Source organism: Podarcis muralis, chromosome 10 (assembly GCF_964188315.1).
Source record: "Podarcis muralis chromosome 10, rPodMur119.hap1.1, whole genome shotgun sequence".
NCBI lineage: Eukaryota > Metazoa > Chordata > Lepidosauria > Squamata > Lacertidae > Podarcis > Podarcis muralis.
In genome coordinates this window covers 59,730,876-59,754,744 of record NC_135664.1, presented here as the reverse complement: position 1 = coordinate 59,754,744, position 23,869 = coordinate 59,730,876, and the positions used below count along the sequence as shown (strand labels likewise).

The 23,869-nt window shown below is 42.5% G+C and overlaps 1 protein-coding gene across 1 annotated transcript in view; it reads right to left on the bottom strand.

The window, feature by feature from the left end:
• CECR2 (CECR2 histone acetyl-lysine reader) overlaps window positions 1-23,869 on the bottom strand; it is a 119,445-nt gene that overhangs the window by 13,410 nt on the left and 82,166 nt on the right. Inside the window, exons 4-15 of the mRNA XM_028747671.2 lie at window positions 23,104-23,237; window positions 22,338-22,442; window positions 21,718-21,767; window positions 20,814-20,983; window positions 19,505-19,582; window positions 7,503-7,659; window positions 6,791-6,920; window positions 6,484-6,521; window positions 6,289-6,380; window positions 6,002-6,128; window positions 3,752-4,167; window positions 340-468 (exon numbers count right to left, since the gene is read on the bottom strand). Coding sequence (XP_028603504.2) covers window positions 340-468; window positions 3,752-4,167; window positions 6,002-6,128; window positions 6,289-6,380; window positions 6,484-6,521; window positions 6,791-6,920; window positions 7,503-7,659; window positions 19,505-19,582; window positions 20,814-20,983; window positions 21,718-21,767; window positions 22,338-22,442; window positions 23,104-23,237 — 1,626 coding nt within the window. The remainder of the gene's footprint in view (window positions 1-339; window positions 469-3,751; window positions 4,168-6,001; window positions 6,129-6,288; window positions 6,381-6,483; window positions 6,522-6,790; window positions 6,921-7,502; window positions 7,660-19,504; window positions 19,583-20,813; window positions 20,984-21,717; window positions 21,768-22,337; window positions 22,443-23,103; window positions 23,238-23,869) is intronic.

The window sequence follows — 23,869 nt, the reverse complement described above, 5'->3', positions numbered from 1 at the left end:
GGAGGCAGCCCTATGTATAGCACATTGCAGTTATCTAACCTAGAGGTTACCAGAGCATAGAAATAATAGATGTTAGGTTATCCCTGCACAGATATGGGCACAGATGGTCCACCAGCTGAAGCTGATGGAAGGTACTCTGCATCAGTGAGGCCACCTGAGGCTCAAGTGACAGCAAAAGATCCAAGAGTACCCCCAACCTGCCCCAATAGCAATAGTAATAAGACCATGAATAAGTAATTGTTTGTAATTTGTAAGACAGAATCAAGGTTTCCTTACTGCAGACTTGCATGCAGTTCTTAAATATGCAGGTGGCAGCTCCTTTCAGATTAAGTTTCCTACCTGCATGACAAAGTGCTGATGCTGCTGACCTGGCTCACCAGGGTGTGGTTCTGGTACTCGTGGTGACCCATATGGTTTTGCTGGATCAGACCCATGCAAAGAGCCAAATGGTCCTGGCACTGCTGGTCTCTGTACAGAAAAACAAAAGTCACCTATGCAACTTAGTAGAAGATGGAATTTCTACAGTCACAAACTTCAGTCATTTCAGATTGAGGAGCCACCTTTCACTTTAAACTGCAAGATGGCACCAGGGAGACCCAGATTCAGTACCTCACTCAGCTATGATGTCTTTGAAGTGACACTGAACCAATCACCCATTCTTAGCCAACAGAGCTGCAGTGGTGAGATTTTTAGAGAGAAAATTAAGAATGCTGCCCTTGAGGGATGGGGGGATGGATGGGTAATGAAAGAAATAATTACATTTTTAACAAAGCTAGTGTCATTGTTTCACAACAGCATTCTAATCGGTTTTTCATAATTGGTGTAAGTACAGTGGTGCCTCGCAAGACGAAATTAATTCGTTCCGCAAGTCTCTTCGTCTTGCGGTTTTTTCGTCTTGCGATGCATGGTTTCCCATAGGAATGCATTGAAAATCAATTAATGCGTTCCTAGGGAAACCGCCTTCAGACCAGGTCCGGGGACAGACTGTCCCCGGACCTCTTCTGAAGGCTGGGGGGGGGGGGGGACAAGGGCTTTTCTTCCCACCCCCAGCATTTAAAAAAACCCTGGGACAGCGGAGGACTTCTCCGCTGTCCGGGGCGATCTTAAAATGCTGGCGGGCGGCATTTTAAAATCGCCCCGGGACAGCGGAGGACTTCTCCGCTGTCCGGGGCGATTTAAAAGCCCCTGGGAAGGCAGGCAGGGGGGACAAAGACTTTCGCCCCCTGCCCGCCTTCAGAAGGTGTTCCCGCCCCCCGCCCGCCCGGCTTCGCAGCAGCGCTACGAAGCCCGGCGGCTGGGGCAGGTGTTCCCGCCCCCCCACCCCGCTTCGGAGCAGCGTTCCGAAGCAGGGTGGCTGGGGCAGGTGTTCCCGCCCCCCGCCCGGCTTCGCAGCAGCGCTACGAAGCCCGGCGGCTGGGGCAGGTGTTCCCGCCCCCCCACCCCGCTTCGGAGCAGCGTTCCGAAGCGGGGTGGCTGGGGCAGGTGTTCCCGCCCCCCGCCCGGCTTCGCAGCAGCGCTACGAAGCCCGGTGGCTGGGGCAAGTGTTCCCGCCCCCCCCTTCGGAGCAGCGTTCCGAAGCGGGGTGGCTGGGGCAGGTGTTCCAGCCCCCCGCCCGGCTTCGCAGCAGCGCTACGAAGCCCGGCGGCTGGGGCAGGTGTTCCCGCCCCCCCACCCCGCTTCGGAGCAGCGTTCCGAAGCGGGGTGGCTGGGGCAGGTGTTCCCGCCCCCCGCCCGGCTTCGCAGCAGCGCTACGAAGCCCGGTGGCTGGGGCAAGTGTTCCCGCCCCCCCCGCTTCGGAGCAGCGTTCCGAAGCGGGGTGGCTGGGGCAGGTGTTCCCGCCCCCCGCCCGGCTTCGCAGCAGCGCTACGAAGCCCGGCGGCTGGGGCAGGTGTTCCCGCCCCCCCACCCCGCTTTGGAGCAGCGTTCCGAAGCGGGGTGGCTGGGGCAGGTGTTCCCGCCCCCCCCCCGCCCGGCTTCGCAGCAGCGCTACGAAGCCCGGTGGCTGGGGCAAGTGTTCCCGCCCCCCCCACCCCGCTTTGGAGTAGCGTTCCGAAGCGGGGTGGCTGGGGCAGGTGTTCCCGCCCCCCGCCCGGCTTCGCAGCAGCACTAAAAAGCCCGGCGTCTCGGGCAGGTGTTCCCGCCCCCCCACCCCGCTTCGGAGCAGCGTTCCGAAGCGGGGTGGCTGGGGCAGGTGTTCCCGCCCCCCGCCCGGCTTCGCAGCAGCGCTACGAAGCCCGGCGGCTGGGGCAGGTGTTCCCGCCCCCCCCACCCCGCTTCGGAGCACCGGGAGAAGCGATCTCCCCGCAGCCCCTTGCTTCAAAAGAGAAGACCCGCTGTCCCCGGGGCAATCTTCGTTTTGCGAAGCAAGCCCATAGGGAAATTCGTCTTGCGAGGCAACTCGAAAACGAAAAAACCTTTCGTTTTGCGAGTTTTTCGTCTCGCGAGGTGTTCGTCTTGTGGGGTACCACTGTACCAATCTGTTTATTAATATCTTCTTTGTTGTTACCATAACATTAATGCCCTTAAATGTTTTGCAAATTATTTGACCACTCCATTAATCAAATCTTCTTCTTCTTCTTTTACTAGTAAAATGCTCATTCTTAGTCAAGACCCATCCACTGAATATCAATGCACTAATGAAGCTGATAAATTCACCAGTTAGGAGAACCAAATATGCCTGTGAGAGGAAGAGCATCCTTTTCTACTTCCTGCCTAGCCTCTTGTTTGTTCTCCTGGGAGGTAAATCTGATAGATAAATCATGTCACTGCCTCTGATTCTCCACAGATGCATCACAGCAGAAGCACACAGGCTGCACACAGCACTCCAACAATCAAATTCACAAATGCTGGCAATTCTAATAAGAACAGTATTTTCACCACTTCCTACCCCTTTCCCTCCCACGATTTAAAATGGCAATAACCCAGCTTCCCCCTACTAAGCATGTACAGCAGATGCAGTCTGCAGCAGCTTTGCTGCAAACCTGGGAAGTCAAATGCAAATGTGAAATTTAACTAGCACAGCTATAAAACTCTGGAATTGTCTCTCTGGAACAGTTTTGAAAGAAACAAATCCTACTGTGGTTGAGTCAGGGCCAAGCAATTTTATGAATCCAACCTTAAGGTTATTTATTCCTGGGAACACTTGGTCGCTTTTGCTGAGGGTGTGATTGATTGCCACATTTGAGGTTTGGTAGGAAATTCCTCCCCCATCATATTAACCTTTGACCCAGGAAAATCATTAGGGAGAGGCTGGGAAGTGTGCACTCTCCCTTGTTTGCGGAACCATCCAGAGCAAAATGCTCCATTGCCAAACTTTTGAATATACCACCTCTCTGATAGTGAGCATAATAATGCCTGTGAAGTGAGACTAAGAGGGAAGATGGCTGCACTAGATTTTTTCTTTCTTTTTCAAATTCTGATTCTATTAGTAGAAATTCAGACTGTATTTCTTTGTAGTTAATTTTTTAAAAAAGTGGTTACATGGAAAACAATCCTTCCACACCTTTTATCTTCCAGACAAGGTCTAGCACCACCCCACCACCCCAATCTGGGTTCGTTCAAGTCCAGTGTAAACTGCACCAAGAAGGAAGGAATAGGGGAAGGAAAGAAAACATGAAGTCTGTTATAAAAAGGAAAAGAGGTGTGTATTAGCTTGGATACTTAATGCTACTTCCTCCCATTTGCTGGTGTTCCTTTTGTAACTCCCGCCAAATAATATTTTTTCCAGTTGGTCCACTGGAGTGGGACTCACCATCTGCCCTGGATGGGATACACGGTTGGGCATTCCACCATAGCTATGTGAGCTCAGGAAACCTCGGCCATTGGAAGAGGCCACTTCTCCAGAGGGATGAATAGAACTACTACTTGGGCCCTCGGCAGAGAAGAAGGAAGAAGAGGAAGAAGTAGGCACTCTATGTTTCGCCTTGTGAGGTGGAAGTTTTCCTCCATTTTGCACATGCTGTTGTCTCTTGCCAGGTCCTTCAGAGTCTCTGGATCGAGTCCAAACATTCCCTGTGCTGGAACGTATAGTCCGACGGCTTCTTTTCTCTCGCTTCCCATCTTCTCTGATCCAGAACTCATCATCTGTGTCCCCATCTTCTCCAGGGAAGTGCTTCATCATTGCCCGGTGGAAGCATCTTTCTAAGTTATAAGCCATTTTAGTGTATTCTGTGTTGAAAGAAGCAAATCAAAGAAAGTGAGTTTTATGGGTAGTTACATTTTTCCGCTGCTGAGAACTGCCTTTGGAATGTAGGTTATTCTCTCTCTCTGCTTTTACTATGTTTTTAAAAAGGAAATAAAATACAACCAGAGCTGGAAAACTGGAAGCTTTCAATGCATCCCTTCAGTAACATTCCTTATTTTAAATTATCAATATAATGCAAACTGTAATACAGACAGATGCCTCTGTGGTGTGTTTATTAAGCACATACAGTGGTACCTCTGGTTACAAACTTAATTCATTCCGGAGGTTCGTTTTTAACCTGAAGCCGTTCTTAACCTGAGGTACCACTTTAGCTAATGGGGCCTCCCGCTGCCGACTCACAATTTCTGTTCTCCTCCTGAGGTAAAGTTCTTAACCCGAGGTACGACTTCCGGGTTAGCGGAGTCTGTAACCCAAAGTGTTTGTAACCCGAGGTGTTTGTAACCCGAGGTACCACTGTAATGGGACGACTCCACTTTAACTGGTAGACCCAAATAAAAGAATGGAATTCAGCAGTGCCCCATGTCTGTCAGCTTGCCAGAAGGAATGATTTGTCCTTCCATGTGCTGTTCTGGTGTTCTCCTAAGTCAATTGGGGGGCAGGGGGCAGTGTGAGGGGAAACCCCATAAAACAAGCAGAAGTCTTTGTGAAGGGCTTCCACTGACAGGGCTCTTTGAGTGAATCCCATCCACAATATTTTAGTAAATGATTCATAATGTTGCCGGATAACGTAAGGTCACGCAAATTCAGAAGACCACACTCATCTTTTTCTCTCTTTTTTAGTGTGCAGCTGCTACACAGAGCTTAATACAGAAATGCTAGCCACACAACTGGAACTCTGCACATGAAGGAACTATGCTTCAACTATATGCACATGGCAATCCTACAGATTATGTCAACAGTTAAGCACATTTCTCTTTGTGTACTGTTGCATTTTGTGTATGTGGGGAATCCAGCCTCTTTAACAAGGTTAGGATTCTGAGAGCCACAACTTTTTGAAAGATGATGCCTCTGGTCTAACAGTAGCACAGAATAGCATGAGGACATAAAGACTGTGGTCTGAAAGAAGATCATAAAAAGAGCAGTTTTTCCTAATGCCAGCTGATATAAATTCAGCTGACAGCACAGTTCCCAATCCTTTCCCTATAACTAACACTAACTATATAACTAGCATGTTCCCCAGCTTATACCAGCTTATTAACTTTCTGCCACTCTAGTCCATGCTGCATAGTTGAATTAAATAATAATAATCTGATTCCTGCAAGCAGGATAGACTCTGCCAATTACACTGTTGTTGGCATCCATCCATCTTGAGAGACAATGGAATGCACCTCTTCTCCGGTGAGCAAGCCTGGGCAGTATGTATGGAGGTCCTGGGCTACCCAGACAACAATACCCCACTCTCAGCCCTGCTGATGTGGTCCAAAGGAAAGAAGAGCAATACTTTAGGCACCAGCTTGGCTGCAGGAGTTGCTGGAAGGAGACATACAAGATGCCATCCAACAGTCTTAGGAACTGGAATTGTGTCGGGTTTACTCCTTAGTCTTTTCTTCTCCTGAAGATGTCCCACAAACCAATTTGTACATATTTTTACTCAGGGTTTACTCCAGAAGCCTTTAATGTGAATGAATATAGTCACAAGGCACATTTATTTAATTTTTCAAATGTTTGTAGTGAATTAAGAATTACGGGCTTAAACTCTTCATCCATTTCCTGTCCAATCCAGCTATGGGAGGCTAGAAAAGACTTGGGCTGTTTTCCATGTACACAATAAATGGAACTCAGGTTCCAAATTCTTACCACTATTTTCACCATTGTATTTAAGGCAGTTCCTGAACATGGTCTTCATGTCACCCACAAATTCCTCCTTGGTGTAGTATTGGCCTCCATTTAGCTTCTTCTCCATGCTAGATATATCCATGGGAGCCTGAAAAATACCCCAGTTTGCGTCAGGCTTACAGACCTTGAAAGCTACAATCATCCTTTAAAAAGATGTATTCTTATTCTGCCTGCTAAATTATGCAGATTCCATTGCATCAACTATAACACAATGTTCAGAATGCAAAAAGGGGTTTCATACTGCTTACCTTAACAATTTGGTAGTAATTTGGGGCATAGGATTCATCAACTGGCTCCAGGAATGGCCAGGAGTCCTTGTGAGCCTTCACTACATCGAGAACTGTCAGCAGCAAAAAGATGATAAACTGTTACACATACAAATGGATGCCAATACTTTAAAAACCAACCAACCTGCAAAGCTAGTGTCTGGAGTGGAGACTGACCTTTGTACATGGCAGTGAACTCATCATCCAATTCAAAACTGCAAAGAGGAAATGCAAAATTAATGCAAAGTTTCTCTAGCCTCATTTCCTCCCCAACTCTGTCTCTGGTATGTTATCCTTATCACTGAACGTTCAATTCCAGCAATTGCAATGCTTTCCAAGGCCTGCATTCACACTCTTTTTAATGCCACAGAGTATAATTCCTCCATAGCCTTTTCTCCGGCCATCAACATTAACAGTGACAATCAATTGTTTTGGGTGTGATTGTTTTTCTATATTTATAGGCCACTCACTGCAATTTACTTACAGGTCCTTGGTCTTCCTCTCCTCCCTAGCAGGTGAACTGGGATCCAAGTGAGAAAGCTCTGGGGGAAGTTCCTTTCCCTGGGCAAGCAGCCATGCCCGCTCTTCTCGGAGCTTCCTTCTCTTGGCTCGTTCTGCAGATAGGGAAGAAAAACTGTTACATTCTTGAGAAGTTTTCTTGCACAATGCCCAGGGTTTCAGGAGGTCATTCACACTCCTGTGTGTCACCAGTGGAATTATCATGGGGTTGGAGCAACTCCTCTTTGAGGAAAGGTTACAATGTTTGGACCTTTTTAGTTTAGAAAAGGTGAGAAAGTGAGGATATGATAGAGGTGTATAAAATTATGTGTGGTGCAGAGGAAGTAGGTAGAAAGATGTTTTGCTCTCTCTAATATTAGAACTGGAGTCATTCAATGAAACTAAATGGTTAGGGATTCGCGAAATACAAAAACGTACTTCTTTATGCACTGCATGAAATTCACTGCCACAAAATGCAGAAATTAGACAAATTCAAGCAGAATAAGGATATCAATGAAGCTACCAGCCATGATGACTATATTACTTCTGTCAGACTAAGACAAGCAATCATTGCCATTAAACAACTAAACAGAGTGACATGCTGGTGTACAATGCTTGTGAATTGAGTATCATGCATATAAAAATAAACTGTAGACCAAGAGCAACTAAAAAACCTTCCATAAAGCTGATCCGCCTACCTTCCACTGCCTTGACTTTCTCCTCCATTTCTCGTTTCCTTTCCTCCTTCAACATTTGTTCTTGCTCCTTCTTCTGAACTGCCAGAAGGATTTGACGTTCCTCCTCCTCTTCCCGTCGTCTCTGCTTCTCCATTCTGCTGAGCGCCACAGGAGTCACCTGCAGAAAGAAACACAACTATTTACTTATTATTTATTATATTTATATCCCATAATTTATGTTAGGTAGGTCAGACTGAGATACAGTGACTTGCCAAAAGTTAACCAGTGAGCTTCAAGGCCGAGTGGAACTTTGAAGACCAGCATCCACAGCCCTAGTGTAACTCTCTATCCATTACAGCACACTGGGTTTTGGCTTATGATTGCCTTACATGAAATTATTGCAATAGCTGATATACCTTTGAAGCCCTTTTTTAGCTTTTAGAATCAGACTTGACTCTGAATGAGAAATTGGATCATTTGTACATTTTTAAAACAAGATAATATCATCATAGGAAAGCACCTGCCTGTAATTTTTCTCTTGGTCTTATAAATGTACATCCATGTGATTAAATCAAGGCAAAACTGCAGGAAATGTATTGTTTGTTTTCAATGACTGCATTTCACATGTATGCAGCTTGATTTCAGCACATACAACCACATTTATAAGAATGAATAGTCAGGGAAGGAACATGTGATAATTGCAAAAGGTGCATTAGATGCGCACACACTGTCACATAATGTATACTGGCCTGAAATGGGAAAATAAAGCTATTCTTTACAATGCCACTGCTGCAGCAAATAAGAACCAACTGGGAAGTTATGAGAGGGCAGACTCTGCCACCAAAAATCGCTACAGTCTACATTTAGAATGCTCTGAAGATGCAGACTTTTCTATTTGTATGTTGGAACAGTGAACACAGAAAGAATATATGTGGAACTGAATATTGCATCAGGGATAGGTTCAGAAAGTACTATAAAAATCCAACACTGAACAACTGGGGCTTAGAACAATGCTCAACACAGATGAGTACCTTTCAGGGACCAGTATTACAGATATTTACAATAGCACAAACTACCCCAATCCCAAGCATGAGTGCCTCTTTACCAGGGCAATCTTTTTTGGGGGGAGCACATATGAAATAATTCATATTTGCTCCCCCAAAAAGATTGCCAGAATCTTGTTCAGAGTATGTAAATTATTTGATTGCCTTAAAAGAGCCACTTTATAAGAAGGTAACCATACCACAAGTTTTTGGATGGTCTTTTATCTTCTTTTGGAAAGTGCTTTGCCAAGAAAAGGGATTGGATCACATGTTTACAGCAAAAGGTATCTTCTCTCTCCCCCCCCCCCCCCAGATGTGTTGAACTTTCACAAAAAGCTTCATGTCCCCGAAACGGCACCTTTCATTATATATATATAATGAGTGTGTTTGTGTATATATGTGTGTGTGTGTGTGTGTGTGTGTGTGTATACACACTCCAAGAAAATTCAGCACAGCCCTATTATTTGTTTGCTTGTTTGTTTGTTTAAAATGTTCTATATCTCACCTAACAATTCCAAGTAATTACTTATATTCTGAAAACTTGCTCTGTGCCTGTAACTTCAATCAAGATTAAAAAACCAGGGGCAAAAATCACAGGCATTAATTAAAACACTATGTAACTTCATAAATATACTAAAAAAACTAGCTAACATAAATTCCTCCCCCCCCCCCCCGGTATTTCACATTAAAAGCATATTTAAAATCAATCCTTTCATCTTCTTCTTAAATATGTGAAGGTTCTGCTGGGCAGCTGGCTCCAGAGGTCACAGCCACAACAGGAAAGTCACTCTTCTATACTTATTTCCTGCCTAGATAGGATCACAATCAGGCCCTCTTCAGTAGATCTTAATGGCCATCTGCCCTTGGCCATTAACAGATTTCAAAGCATCTGAAGCTAACATGCAGTCAGTTTGTGTTGCAGCTATGTTCTGGTCTTCTTGTTCATATTAGGAGTTGGCAGTTGCATTGTGTGCCAATATAGTTTTTAAGAGCCATCCTATATACTAGGAATGGCTAACCATTTTGCCCTGATGGCCACTTCCATGTTTAACCAATCCTCCACAGAACGCATGCCAGTAAGTGAGTGTGTTCACTCCACACTCTTGTACACACATTCACGCACTACACAGGACAAACGTGTGCAAGACAAGGGAAACACACAAAGAGCCACAAAGCTCCCCTTTTCAGTTGATCCATATTGATTAGTCAATGAGAAGTTTTGCCTCTTTTCTGCTTATCAAATAACCACCCTGATGCATAATCAAATTGTTTAAACTTCATTGTTCACCCCAGCACTCTATTTTTTTAACTGGTAGGGTCTTGGGAGAGGGGAGAAAAAAATGCATGGAGGCCAGCTCAGGTCCCTGAGATAGGGGTTAGCAAGCCCTGCTATGTAGGGAGCATTATGGAAATTGATTCTACAGACAAAGTTGATAGTTGCCAGAACTCTACAATGTAGGAAATGTTAGTGTTTATATGCAGCAGAGAAAGTTAACTTTAGTTAAATGAATTCTTGCTTGGAGCACACCTTTAGTTGAAAGGCATTCAGACTGAGACATGGTTTAAATAAGAAAGCTTATTGTAAGGAAGTACATTCTAGCTGGAGAAACAAAGAAGCAAAGCTATGCTTGCCCCTTTGTTCCCAGAAGATTGATCCAAGATGACCTCTTGCCTTGAGGTCCAAATAAAGTGTATGAGGAGCAGGAAGTTGTAAATGAAATGCAATACCACTGTAAACATCAAAGAGAGAAGTCAACACAGATATAAAGGTACAGTACTACAGGGATAGTCTGGGAAGCTGGAGGTCTCTCACTCTATCTGTCTTAACCCATGCAAACCCCTCTCAGAAAGCTGAGATGCACCCAAACTTCTCTCCTGGTCTCCTGAGAATATAGGATCAGACAAACTAATTTAAATAAAACATAAACCAGAAACCTTGCTTCAATCCCATTTTAGGAGAGTGGGTTAAAAACCCAATATATATTGGACACAACATGTCTAGTGAGAATGTCAGTTTAGAATTTCATAAGACAGCTTTAGCTTTTAGCCCAGTGCATGCTTCAGCTTTATAGCCTAAAAAATGTGGCATATACGGTAAGTCACTTTAGGGTGGCTGAATGACTGGATGACATTGGAGAATCCACATATCTTAGATTTAGATGGTCATGATAATATTGGAAGCTGGCACGCCTATGAAAAGGTGAAAGTACACAAAGGATTTACAAATCACATAATTAGGAAAAATTTGTAGAGAGTATGGGATAAATACAAAAAATTATTGGAGATAAAAACACCACTTTGACTCTCATAATTGGAAGCCAGTGGTAAAGAAAAAGAATATGATAGGTTGGACAATTTGTAGAAATTTATTAAAACAAGAGGGAGAAGAGTTTAAATTAAAATAATTTAATGATTTATCAGAAAGTTAACAACATGGATACAATATCATTTGAATAAAGTATTTAAGAAAGATAGGAAATGAGGGTTTGGGGAACAAATATCACAACTGGAGAGAGGTCTATTGGAATGCAATGTTAAAGTGCTGTCTAAAATGTGTAAGATATTACTGGAAGGGGAGACAAAGGATGAGCAAGTAAAATCTTCAATGATAGATTAAAGGTAAAGGTAAAGGTACCCCTGACCATTAGGTCCAGTCGTGACCGACTCTGGAGTTGTGCGCTCATCTCACTCTATAGGCCGAGGGAGTCGGCATTTGTCTGCAGACAGCTTCCGGGTCATGTGGCCCGCATGACTAAGCCGCTTCTGGCGAACCAGAGCAGCTCACGGAAATGCCATTTACCTTCCTGCTATTTATCTATTTACCTACTTGCACTTTGACATGCTTTTGAACTGCTAGGTTGGCAGGAGAAGGGACCGAGCAACGGGAGCTCACCCCGTCACGGGGATTTGAACCGCCGACCTTCTGATCGACAAGTCCTAGGCTCTGTGGTTTAACCCACAGCGCCATCCGTGTCCCCAATGATACATTAGGCAATAGATACTGTTATAATATAGATATGGAAGTGTGGGAACGACCGTGGAATATGGATATAAAATTTACAGCATGCTATGGTTTAAGAGAAAACTACATGAAAAAGTTATATAAATGGTATCTAACACCGAGTAAACTGGCAAAAATGTATAAGTCAAAAAGAAAGAAGGTACAGTCGCACCTTGGTTCATGAACACCTTCTGAGTCAAACATTTTGGCTCCTGAATGCCACAAACCCAGAAGTGAGTGTTCCGGTTTGCAAACGTTCTTTGGAACCTGAACGTCTGATGCAGCTTCCGCTCCTGCAGCCAATCAGAAGCCACGCCTTGGTTTCCAAACGTTTTGGAAGTCGAACGGACTTCCAGAATGGATTCTGTTCAACTTCCGAGATACCACTGTACTTTCTATAATATGTGGTGGCCTTGTAGTAAGGTTAAAGCTTACTGTGAAGCTTTTCTTCTGGGAATTATAGAGGTAGAACTAAAACAGTATAGAAATTTATTCATGTATGCAACTACAGCGGCAAGAATGTTATTTGCCCCAAAATGGAAAGAAGTCGTCCAGACAAAAGAAGAATGGATACAAAACTTATGACTATGCAGAAATGGCGAAACTTACCAGAAAAATAAGAAATCAAGTTAACAGACTTTTTATAAAAGAATAGAAATGGTTTATTGAATATTTACAAACAAATTGTAAACAGATAAGTTCATTGGCGGGATTATTGTAATAACCTGCAGTTTCATAAGAGTATATAATTAAAAGTAGATGAATATAAGTTAAGTTAATTTAGAATATGCAGGAAATGATGAAAATAATTTTAAGGAACCGCAGTAAGGAGGAAGTAAGTCTAGTTTTGAAATGTTAAAATGACTGTAAAAGTATTGAAATGTATATAATTGAAAATCACAATTATTTTTTTTAAAAAAGACAAAGAGAAAGAAAGGGTGTGACAACTAATTTTTCAGTTTACACTTCAGTTTTCAAACTGAGGGTATGGTATCCAGGTCCTTTAGCTTAACTTCTGTTCCAGGAAAACTGGAAGCAAACATTATTAAAAGCAGAATTACTAAGCACATAGAAGTATAAGTCTTGCTGAAGCAGCAAGGGTAACATCTGTTTCACTAACCTTTTAGAATTCTTTGACAGTTTCATTAAGCATATAGAGGTGATCCAGATGACAAACTAACTTATTCCCCCCCCCCAAAAAAAATCAGATAAAGTCCCTCAAAATGAAAAGGATTGAAAATAAAACTGACAGTATCATAATGCTGTTATGCAAATCCATGGTATTCATAGTATTCATTTGGAATACTATGCACAGATTTGCTTGCCTCACCTCAGAAAGGATATCGCAGAGCTGGAAAAGATTCAGAAAAGGGCAACCAAAATGACCAGAGGGCTGGAACAATTCCCAAATAAGGAAAGGTTACAACATCTGCACCTTTTAGTTTAGAAAAAAGTGAGCAAAGGGGGGGGGGGATATGATTATTTACACCAGTTATGGTCCAGCAAGTATCTAAATGCCTCTATTAGTAGGACACACTTGAGACTTTACTGCAATGGCTTACAATTTCTGCTTATAGAATCATACTACTATTTCAGCTTATAAAGCCGATTATACTATTCACAACTACCAGATTATTGATATTTGCACCATCTGGCAACTTTTCTACCTTGTTTGTAAAGTTGCATGGCACAGATACAGTGGTACCTCGCAAGACGAATGCCTTGCAAGACGGAAAACTCGCAAGACGAAAGGGTTTTTGGTTTTTTGAGTTGCTTCGCAAGACGATTTTCCCTATGGGCTTGCTTCGCAAGACAGAAACGTCTTGCAAGTTTGTTTCCTTTTTCTTAAAACCGTTAATACAGTTGCGACTTGACTTCGAGGAGCAACTCATAGCACGCGGTGTGGTAGCCTTTTTTGAGGTTTTTGAAGACTTTGGTGATTTTTGAAGCTTTTCCAAAACTTTTCCGAAACCGTGCTTCGCAAGACGAAAAAAACCGCAAGACGAAAAAACTCGCAGAACGAATTAATTTCGTCTTGCGAGGCACCACTGTACATCTTAAATACCACAAGAAAGAAGAAGTTTATTGCTTCCTTCCCTCTATAGATTATAAATTATCACTGAGGCCTACTGCTTGCTGAGGAGAGTAGCTGAACAATATAACACAATATAACAATCTGTTTATGGATTGCTGAGGAAAGTAAGCCTGTTTCTGGGCTCAGATGATGGAATGGTCCTCTACACAATAAATCCCTATATGCAGAACAGTGACCCCCTGGCTGGTCACTGGAACTCTCCCCAGGCCACAACCCCCAGCGCCTCTGCTTTACACCCAAAGTGTTTTGCCCTGGCTGGGCTGTGCATTTGAACTTTGATAATGCCTCTTGCTTGTCTGGATGGAGGACAGAGATGAGTGTGAGTGTGCACAAGCTAGCCTACAGTACAAAGGTGGCATGTTTGCCAGTGGTATATGTGGCCCCAGGAAGGTTGCCAAGAAGGGAATGCAGTCCTTAGGCTGGAAAAGAATTCCCTGCCATGGCTATAGAAGAGCTTCTATAACTATAACCCTTCTCCCCAACAATGCCACTTTAGATGCCAGATGGAAATTTCCATGGTTGAATGAACCTTCTACATAGAAAACATGGTAAGTGGAAGGAACAGTCAGTCATGGGAACCTTTGTCTGCAACCAGAAGTGGCATAGCCCAGATATAGGTTCACCACTGCATTGAAAACTGGGTCTTCAATGCAATCTATTTCCTGAGAATTAATGATCAGCTGGAGCCTCCTCACTGCCCTTCAGGCCTTAGCCCATCATTAATTCAGACAAAAGCCTGCACCTTAGCCATTATTGCTTTATTTTTTTTCACCTGCCTGCAAATGGGACCTGAGGGGGCACTGATAAATTGCTAGAAAGGCAAGCTAGCTTCCACCCTAGATACCCTAAGTGCCTCTATATTTGTGTTGTTGCAGAAATACTATTTAGTCATTTCCTTCAGTAATGCTTCCTTGGAGAATTGTCTGACATCATCTCCCATCCTTGCCACCAGCAACAACAATGCATTAAGCAAGGTCCCTAGGCCCCTGCTTTGTCCTTTAATAGAAGAATGCTAGTTAGACAACAGTAAAAAAATCATAAGACATGGGCTACTTTACAAAATGAAAGCAAGGCAGAGAACTGGATACAAACACCTGTTCCTCACATCAGAATGCAAGGTGTCCTTTGCGTGCAACCCAGCCCACCAAAGTGAGCTTGTGTATTTGAACTAGTGTTGCCAGTGTATCCAATTAATCCCAAGATAATAATTTAAAGAGAATCAGAGCAATTAGACCTTTTATGTTATTTAGTCCATTTCATCTGACCACTCACAGGATCGTCCCTATAGAATTTATTCAGATACAATAGTGCCTGAATACTTATGCTTATGTGAGGATTAAAATACTAAAAGAAAATCTCCCAAAATACACAAACTATTTAACTGATTTTTCTAGAGAGTTATTTACCAGGACTTTCATATTTTACTGAAAGTTACAGAGCTAGTGTCAACAAATAAGAATTTCAAAGGGCAGTGTACATCTCTAACGCTCCAGCCTAAATTCTACAGAAAAAACTAAAGTCAAAATCGGGAGCTAACTACATTATTAAATACAGTCTGATTCTTTTGCTAACAATAAGTATTTCTCTTATAGAACTATTATACAGGTGGGTTTCTTTTATACAACTTACACACTTACCACTGAGCACCCTCTAGATCAGGGTTGCTAACCTGGTACCCTGCTTTGGATTGCAACTCCCACCAGCCCCTGCCAGCTTGGCCATGGTCAGGGATGATAGGTGTTGAGAACACAAGGCCAAGGTCAGTAAGGTACCATGTTGGCTATGTCCAAATAGTTTACGGCATAGCAGGCTTGGAGAGTGGGGGGGGGGGATAAAACCTATGATTGGATTTATAGGGAAATATACTGTGAGTTCACTTTAGAGTCTTTAAAAGTGTTGAATTCTGTCATTAGGCTACAGCATCCAATGCTAAATTAGAATGGGGGGGGGGTAGGGCTGCATTCCATGAATATTTTATTCTACCACAAAATAAGCAGTTTTATTATGAGGTGCTATAGAGAGATGAAGTGTTCCTCATGCAATTAAGGCATGGTCTTCAGGCTGCAGAAGTGTGAGCCTCTATGTAGTGCAGATGGGCTGCAGTTTCAGTATCATTTCTTTGCTCAAAATAGGACTTCTTCCGTCGTCATAGTTCTGTCATCATGCACCAATCTGAGAGCAAAAATGGCCCTGAGGTTGCAGCTGTTTAGGGCCACAAGCAGCAGCAGATTGCTGCACAAAAAAGGAAGTATGGGGGGGGGGTTAGGTTTTGGGGAAACATTTCAGATGGATCCCAAAGCCCCCTTTTCATACAAAAAAATATGTGCTGGAGAGCTTTCTACTACATTCTAGTTAAAAAATGCAAGGTCTATTCACAAATGCTGTGTTATGTGTAGCTTTTTGCATAAACCTGTTTTTTTACCCCAAGCTAAATCAAAACCTATGCACACATAATTGCATTTGCAAAGATACACCCCATTGTTCTGTCTCCCTCCCTCTGCTGACTCTTCTCTGTCAAAATTTAATTTGTTATCTCTTAAGACTTTGGACCTGTCTTACTTTATATTGTTTTGCAAACCATCATGAAAACAAATTATGTTATATGGGGATCCAAACCATTTTTAAAACGTAGTTTGGGCTCAGCTGTAACTGAAGTTGTGTTGGTTCAAGCCAATGAAGGTTCAGGAACTGATTCAGTTCAGCCTAAGCCCCCGCACACCCCATTCCCAACAAGATGCCATAGAAACACTTTTTTGAGGAAACAGAAAAATTGTTGGGTGATAAATTGTGTGAATGTGAAAATGCCTTTGGAGACATGAAAGCATGTTGGCTGCTTTGCTGAAGCACCACTCACATGCCTGCAGCAGAGGGCACTGTGGACTATGCAGAACAACAGGCTCCAAGAACTTCTGCTCTCTGCTCTGATATAGGCCCCCCAAAAGAAATTCTCTCTCAGAGTTCAACACAATCTGTGCAGTCCCCCATGCCTTGGTCTTGCCTCAAACACAGCCCTTGCTCCTTCCTCTCCCCCCCATGTGATACCGACTAGAATTTCCGCAGCTTCTTCTTAATGAAGGTGCTGCTCAGAAGGTTTTTTTTAATGAGAAGCTAATCTGAACCACCTGTTTGAGAACTATTGCAAAGGATTAGAAGCCTACAGAGCAGTTACATATTTAAGCAGCATCTACATCTTGGAACCAGACGGAAGGGGCAACTCCACAGATGCCATACATGGTCGGATACAAAGAGATTTGTGTGTTATGACTACAGTCTCAACAACTTCCCTGCATCATGTGCTGGAAAGCCTTCCAATTTAAAAAGAAAGAAATACAATTCAATGAAACAAAACACTTGACATTGTGTTTCCCTGGAAATGGGTATGTCCAGAGACTTGCATCCAGAATAACTGCTACCCCTCCCCTCCCTGCCTCCGCTCCTCAGGTGAAAAATTAAAAGAGACTTGGGAGCTTATGGGAGTGCTGACACACACTGGCCCATAGGCAGCAATTAACTAATTAGCTAAGCACCATAGGTCCTACAGCAAGCCCCCTACTGATTAGCACCCATTTGTTTCTCTACATCCAAATTTGCAATTTTCTTGCCTGTACATAAATATGCACCTTCTTATTTCCTGGATGATTTTTATTGTACTTCTTGCACCTAAAAATGGAAATAATGCAGCAGTGCACACTCCACTCCTGGGGCTGCTCTGCTAAACAAGGGCAGCGGCTCCCAGGATGATGAAGAAGTGTCACTTTATTCTCATTAATTAAGCTGAAAATATTAATACTCCTTGGCTCCACAGTTGTCACAGAGTGTGACGGCCAGTTCAAAGTTGATCTTTATTAGCAAAAACACAATCTCCATAGACCGGGCTGAGTGTCAGACCTAATGAGCACATCAGTGCATTCCCTATGGATCTTATTCTATGAAATTAGTTGCTGATACTAAAGGTTCCCTCCTCCCCACAGCTGTCTATGCCTCCTCCTCTGCAGGGCATTCCCCAATCACCTGGAGACTGTGCCTACATGCAGCCAATCTCTCCTCCAACCTTTTCATGCCTCTCCTGGTTCTGGGTGACAGGGAGGGAGGGGCACTTGTCACAGCAGGAAGGGGAGACACCCATGCCTCTTCACCAGCCTTGTTCAGCGCTGTCTCTTGACCTCCCTCCTCCCATTTGCCAGTTCAGCTTCCAATTCTTGACTTCTCTCTGCCAGACTCTCCTAGCTCACTAAGCCTTGTTAGCCTTTCAGCTTCCGACACCTCATCTCACCAGCCTTCTCCCTCTGACCAGTTTCATCATCAGTACATAACTATTCTTTCCTTTTCACTTCTGTGTAGCAAGAAAGGCAAACGGCTACTTCAAATATGCAACTGCAATTTTCAGCAAGGCAAAAAGCAACTTCAGGTATAATTTGGTGTGAAACACAGATTTGGGAACGCACTGATTTGTGGTGATATAGTTCAGGTGCTGACACTATGTACCATCTCATTTCCCAGATGTTGAAGTAATGGCTGAGTCTGCCATTCAATGCTTTGAAATGCTTCAACAGAGACCTTTGTTTCTGGATTAGATTGAAGGCTGGAAGTTCTGTACTGATGACAACCAGATGGCTATCTGGGAGGTAGGCATTTAGCCAAAAATTCTTTCCAACCCATCTCTATATTAAATGAAGACATTTCAAGAGCTTTATCTATATTTCAAAATTTCTTCATAACTGATAAATGAAGTTGTCATCTATTTAAGAACAAATCTTGGCTTAACAGTAAGGTTTGTTTGAAGCAAAACAAACCACAATCACTGCTTTGGGCATAATGTTATGGCAGGGATCATGGCTTCCTGCTGCTACTCATGCTAGAGAAAGAGAATTGAAGCAAGAGCAATCTTCATGGTTCATGTCTGTGGAATGCCGTCTCCTAACATATTTTGTTGACACCAGACCTGATGGGTTTCACACAAACTTTCAAAGACATTTTTATTTACTCAGACATTTGGTTGTTGACTGGAGGAAATTTTGGTCATGTTTATGCTTCATGCTTATGCTGCTGCCATGTCAATTTGATTTATTGTGGTTTAATTTTTTATATTGCTTTATTTTAGGACTGTATTATATATTATGTTGTACCCCACTTTGGGATTGATTTTCATGCAGAACTGGTTATACATTACCTGAATAAATAAAACTAATAATTAAGGTTACTATGATGTGCCAACTGTGTTATAGTATGTGTGATGAGCTTACAGAAAGAAAACAAAGGTGCTGGCTGATGGCAATCAGGTGTAAGTTTCCTTATATGTAGGCCTGAGATCTGTATTGTATTCATAAATAATAAATATGCCTATATATCCAAATGAAGTTACCTTACCTGAAGTACTGTTTCTATGATCTAATTTTCTACTTGTTGCTGAGGTGAGCACATTCAGTGATAATGCTGATGGGTGGTACTGTAAACCTAATTTGTGCTAACCTATTCTGCTATTAAAGGTAAGGTAAAGGACCCCCTGGATGGTTAAGTCCAGTCAAAGGTGACTATGGGGTTGCGGTGCTCATCTCGCTTTCAGGCTGAGGGAGCCAGTGTTTGTCCAGAGACAGCTTTCTGGGTCATGTGGCCAGCATGACTAAACAGCTTCTGGCACAACAGGACACCATGACAGAAACCAGAGCGCACGTTTACCTTCCCGCTGCAGCGGTACCTATTTATCTACTCGCACAGGTATGCTTTCAAACTGCTAGGTTGGCAGGAGCTGGAACAGAGCAATGGGAGCTTACTCCGTTGTGGGGATTTGAACCGCCGACCTTCCAATTGGCAAGCCCAAGAGGTTCAATGGTTTAGACCACAGCGCCACCCGCGTCCTCTATTCTGCTATTACATAGCACATTACCTCTTGCCTTATTGGCTTTATGTGCTGACGATCAGACATCCACCGAGGAGAAAACTCCATTCTCTGCAGACGTTTCTCCTAAAAAGTGGTGAAAGAAATCAACATGGATCAGCATTGGTACATAGGCTTCGTATTTGGATTTATGCCATTTATTAGTAACATTTTCTGTAATATTTTTCAATGTACAGAGCGCTTAGCAATTCATTTCTCATTTATCATCCCTCACAGATGAAGTCACAGAAGCTATATTAAGATACAAAATTACTCAAAGACCAGGCCTGGATAATGAATTACAGGAGTTGATTCTTCAAATGATATCAAGAACAAAAGCAAAGCAAAGCAAACAAACAAACAAACTACAAAAGACTGAGTGCTGCTGAGATTGACAAGTATCCTCCAGATTCAAATATCAAAGAATTAGAGTGCTGAAATGGACTAAAATATCATCCAATGCAACCTTCTGCCACAAAACAGGACCAATCAACCTTCTATTCACTAGTCCATCTCCCCACATTATTCTTCATAATGTTCTAAAACCAGAGAGTAAGTAATTTCACACATATGAGTCAAGCCAAATGCTGCAAATGAAAGCATACTTCCCCTTCCAGATCACTGTCAATCTGAACTGACGTAGTGAAGGGGATGGGCGGGGGGAGAGAGAACATAGCTATCCACTACAATGCTCTCAAGAGAAATATAATTAAATTCTTCTCCATTCTACTCAGTAGCCCACTTCTGAGCACAGAGATTACAAATTCTCCCAAAACTGAACAAAATGGTTCTTATCTACTGCAAAGAATGCACTTGGAACTCTACAGCAGTTTTAGATAGCCAAACTTCTTCACTTTCTCCCCTTGATTACTAGCTATATGAATTTAACCATGGCACAATAATGCACTTTAGATAAATCTTCTGACTTTAATTCATTATGAAGAAAATCTCGAGTACATATTGTTAGCATATGCAGATGCCTCAAATATTCAGTGAGTTTGTGTGAATGATCATTCTAGAAGTTAAATGTTTTCTATTATACATTATCCAGTTGCATTACCTATGTGTATCCTCCTTTTTTGCTCTACTAATTTGTGCATGTTTTAAAAAAAGAAACAGCAAAAAAAATCCAGATGTGACAAAGCACATAAGTATGTTTGAGAAATTTTTTATCATTTTTTTGAGGGGGGAGGGGGAATTCCAACAACATATCTTTGGTTATCTGGTCACAGAATCTGGGCCCTATCATTTTCTTCTTCATATAAACAAAAAACAAGCCTGCTCTCAACTCTCAACTTATTCAAATACTTCTTCTTACCTTTTGTGCAATCATGTTGCAGATCTCTGGCAGGAAATCTTCACTCAGGAGCTTGTAAAGCTGCCTCTCTCTTAAAGATGTTCTCTCTCGGAAGCTCTCTGTGACCTGCTTCCACTCCTCTTCTGTCTGACATAGCAGCCACCATGTTCCATGACCTGGTCCTTGAGAACCTTTGACAAAATAAAATAAAAATGCTAAGCAATGAGAGCATAAGCACTAATATAACCCTAGGACAGATGACCAAACATTCAAAAAGGAGAGATGAGTAGTCATGAGAGACTTCAACTACACTGATACCCAAACTCTGCCATAATATCATAGATATCATAAGGTCCAACAAATTCCTCCATTGCCTTGCTGACCATTTCATTTTCCAGAAGGTAGAAGAAGCAGCAAAGGGATCATTTATTTTGGACCTGGTCCTCACCAATAGGAAGGAACTGATCAATGAGGTAGTACTGGGAACCTTGGGAGAAAGTGGCCATGTCCTCTTGGATTTCATTATACAGAGGCAAGGGAATGCTGAGTGTATTTACATATACACTCTGCACTGATTTCAAAAGGCTTAAACTACTGGATGAAATCCCATGGTCAGAAATACTCAAAAAGAAGGGAGGCCAAGAAGGGTATGAGTTTCTTGAAGGTGAAATATGAAAAGCATAAATACAGACAATTCCAACAAGAAAGAAAAGTGGGAAGCATCTAAAGAAACCATTCAGACTCGACTGTCATTACTTTAAATACAGAGAGAACTGTACAAATGAAATTCTAATTAATACAAGCAGGCCTCTTGTTCCCTATCTGTTTAGAATGAATTTGACAAAAGAGAAAGGATTATCAGGAAGCCCTCCATCCTGAAACACTGTATTAAAAAAATTAACTATGGTCCATAATTTCCCCTTACCATTTCTCATCTGTGACTCACACACAAGTGCATTTTCTTCTGCCTTCTCTCTATGAGCAACAAATAAAATAAACAGTATTGTTAGGAAACGATATAGAATCATAGAATTGTAGAGTTGTAGAGCTGGAAGGGACCACAAGGGCCATCTACTCCAACCCCCTGCAATGAAGAATCTTTTGTCCAACATGGGGCTTGAACATACAACCCTGAGATTAAGAGTCTCATGCTCTACCGGCTAAGCTATAAAGCAAATTTAAGCAAAGTAATACATTCACTGCTAGAATGAAACAAATACTGCCACTGAAATGTCACAGCACTTGGTAGATATTGATGTAGCTCAGTTTTATCATTAGAAGGCAAATCATAGGCTACATATGGTCATAAAGTTCAATTTGAATTCAGGTCCCCTTCAGAAGGCTTTATATTCAACAAGACTTGTTCACATTCATCCCCTGTTACTTATGCCACAACCTTTTCATCATCCCCTTCATTTTCGTTACTGTCAACATTTAGATTGTAAGCTCCTCTACTCTGTAAAGCATCATGTACTCAGATGACACTACACAAACGCATGCATTCGATTATCTTTGGTTAATATTTCAAACATGGCATTTCTTTACCTTAAGAGATTCTCCTCCAGTAGTTTCTTTCGTTTTGGAGGTCGCCCTCGTCTTTTTACTATTTTTCCAGGAATGCTTTGAGTGCTTGTCTGTATCCCACATCCCCTAGAACACATTGAAAAGTTACAGAATAGCTACAGAATATGATAGTAGCAGTTGGCAAGAGCAGGAGGGTAACAAGAGAGCAGTGACCATAAGAAGCACTGAAACAGCTGCTAGGAGTCAAGCTAGGAAAGAGATTCGTTCCAAGGAGGGTAACAGAAGAGAAGGGCACAGCTACTTGGGAAATCAATTCAACAGTGGACATGACTCTTTTTCCAGCAGGTAGTAAGTAAGTGTGGCAAAATGTGTCTCAAGTGGCAGAATTCTTACAATCTGCAAGGCTATACTTGGTTTTAGCTGCCCTATACAAGAACCACTCTGGTATAACGTCTAGAGTAGAACTTTCTCCTATTTCCAAGTCCCATCCTTGTAATGGATTCCTTGTGAGACCTTGAAGCAGTCACTTTCTTAGCTTCACTTCCCAGTAAAATGGGAACAACAGCCGCCTATCTCAGAAGGCTTTTGAAGGGGCTTTTGAAAGCAAACAGAATAAAAACAATAAAATACTCTGAAAACTCTGCATATTTTGTAATTAACAGGAGATAAGTAAACTTGTTGATTTTGTAGCCCTTGCAGTGGCACTCCAATCACTATTCCTTTCACAAATTTGCTCCTTTCTGGCACTCTCATCCACCTTCTCCTTGCTACAAAGGTAAGTTTGTACCTGTCTGAAGGCATTTCTCCATTTGGTTTCATGGGTTCCTCTTTGTACATACGAGTGCCATAGAAATACCAGTAGAGGGCACCGTTGCCATCCTCACCCAGCGGTTCCACCCGAAGGCTATCTGCATCCAAACCCTGTATTTGAAAGCAAATATACAAAAAGACAACAGTGGAAAACCAACCACCAACACTTGTCCACTAATACTAGTAATAGTACAGGCATCTCTGGGGTTCTGGACAGCCTGTAACGTGTTTGGGGGGGAAAGCCGTCCTTTCTCGGCTAAATATAAGTTCTTCATGGTCACTTCATTTTGACAATGCTCTTTTGTGAACCTAACAAAGATGGACAATTAACACTGAGTAGCTTTTTATGCAGCATGAGACAATCATATAACAGTTTTGCACACAACATTTGATTCAACCAATATATCCAACTTCTGTTGGCCCAGCACATTTTTCTGCTGTTCAGTATCACTGCTGCATTTGTTGCACCCATCTTAAAACCCTGACTGTACCCACCAGAGGTGGTGTACACAGTCAAACTTCATCTTGCCAAAAAATGGTCAGATGCGTTAATTCACTGTGAGATTTGTGCGCTACAAATATATTCACGAGAAAGGCTAATTAAAGCTTGCTAAAGCCAAACCCAAAGTGGCCTCTTATACCTTTCATAGCAAAACAGCAGGTGGGCTCTCCCTCCTCAAATGCCAAAATTCTAAAGTTCCACAAAGACCATACTTGGCTTCAGCTGCAAGCAGGTGCATCTT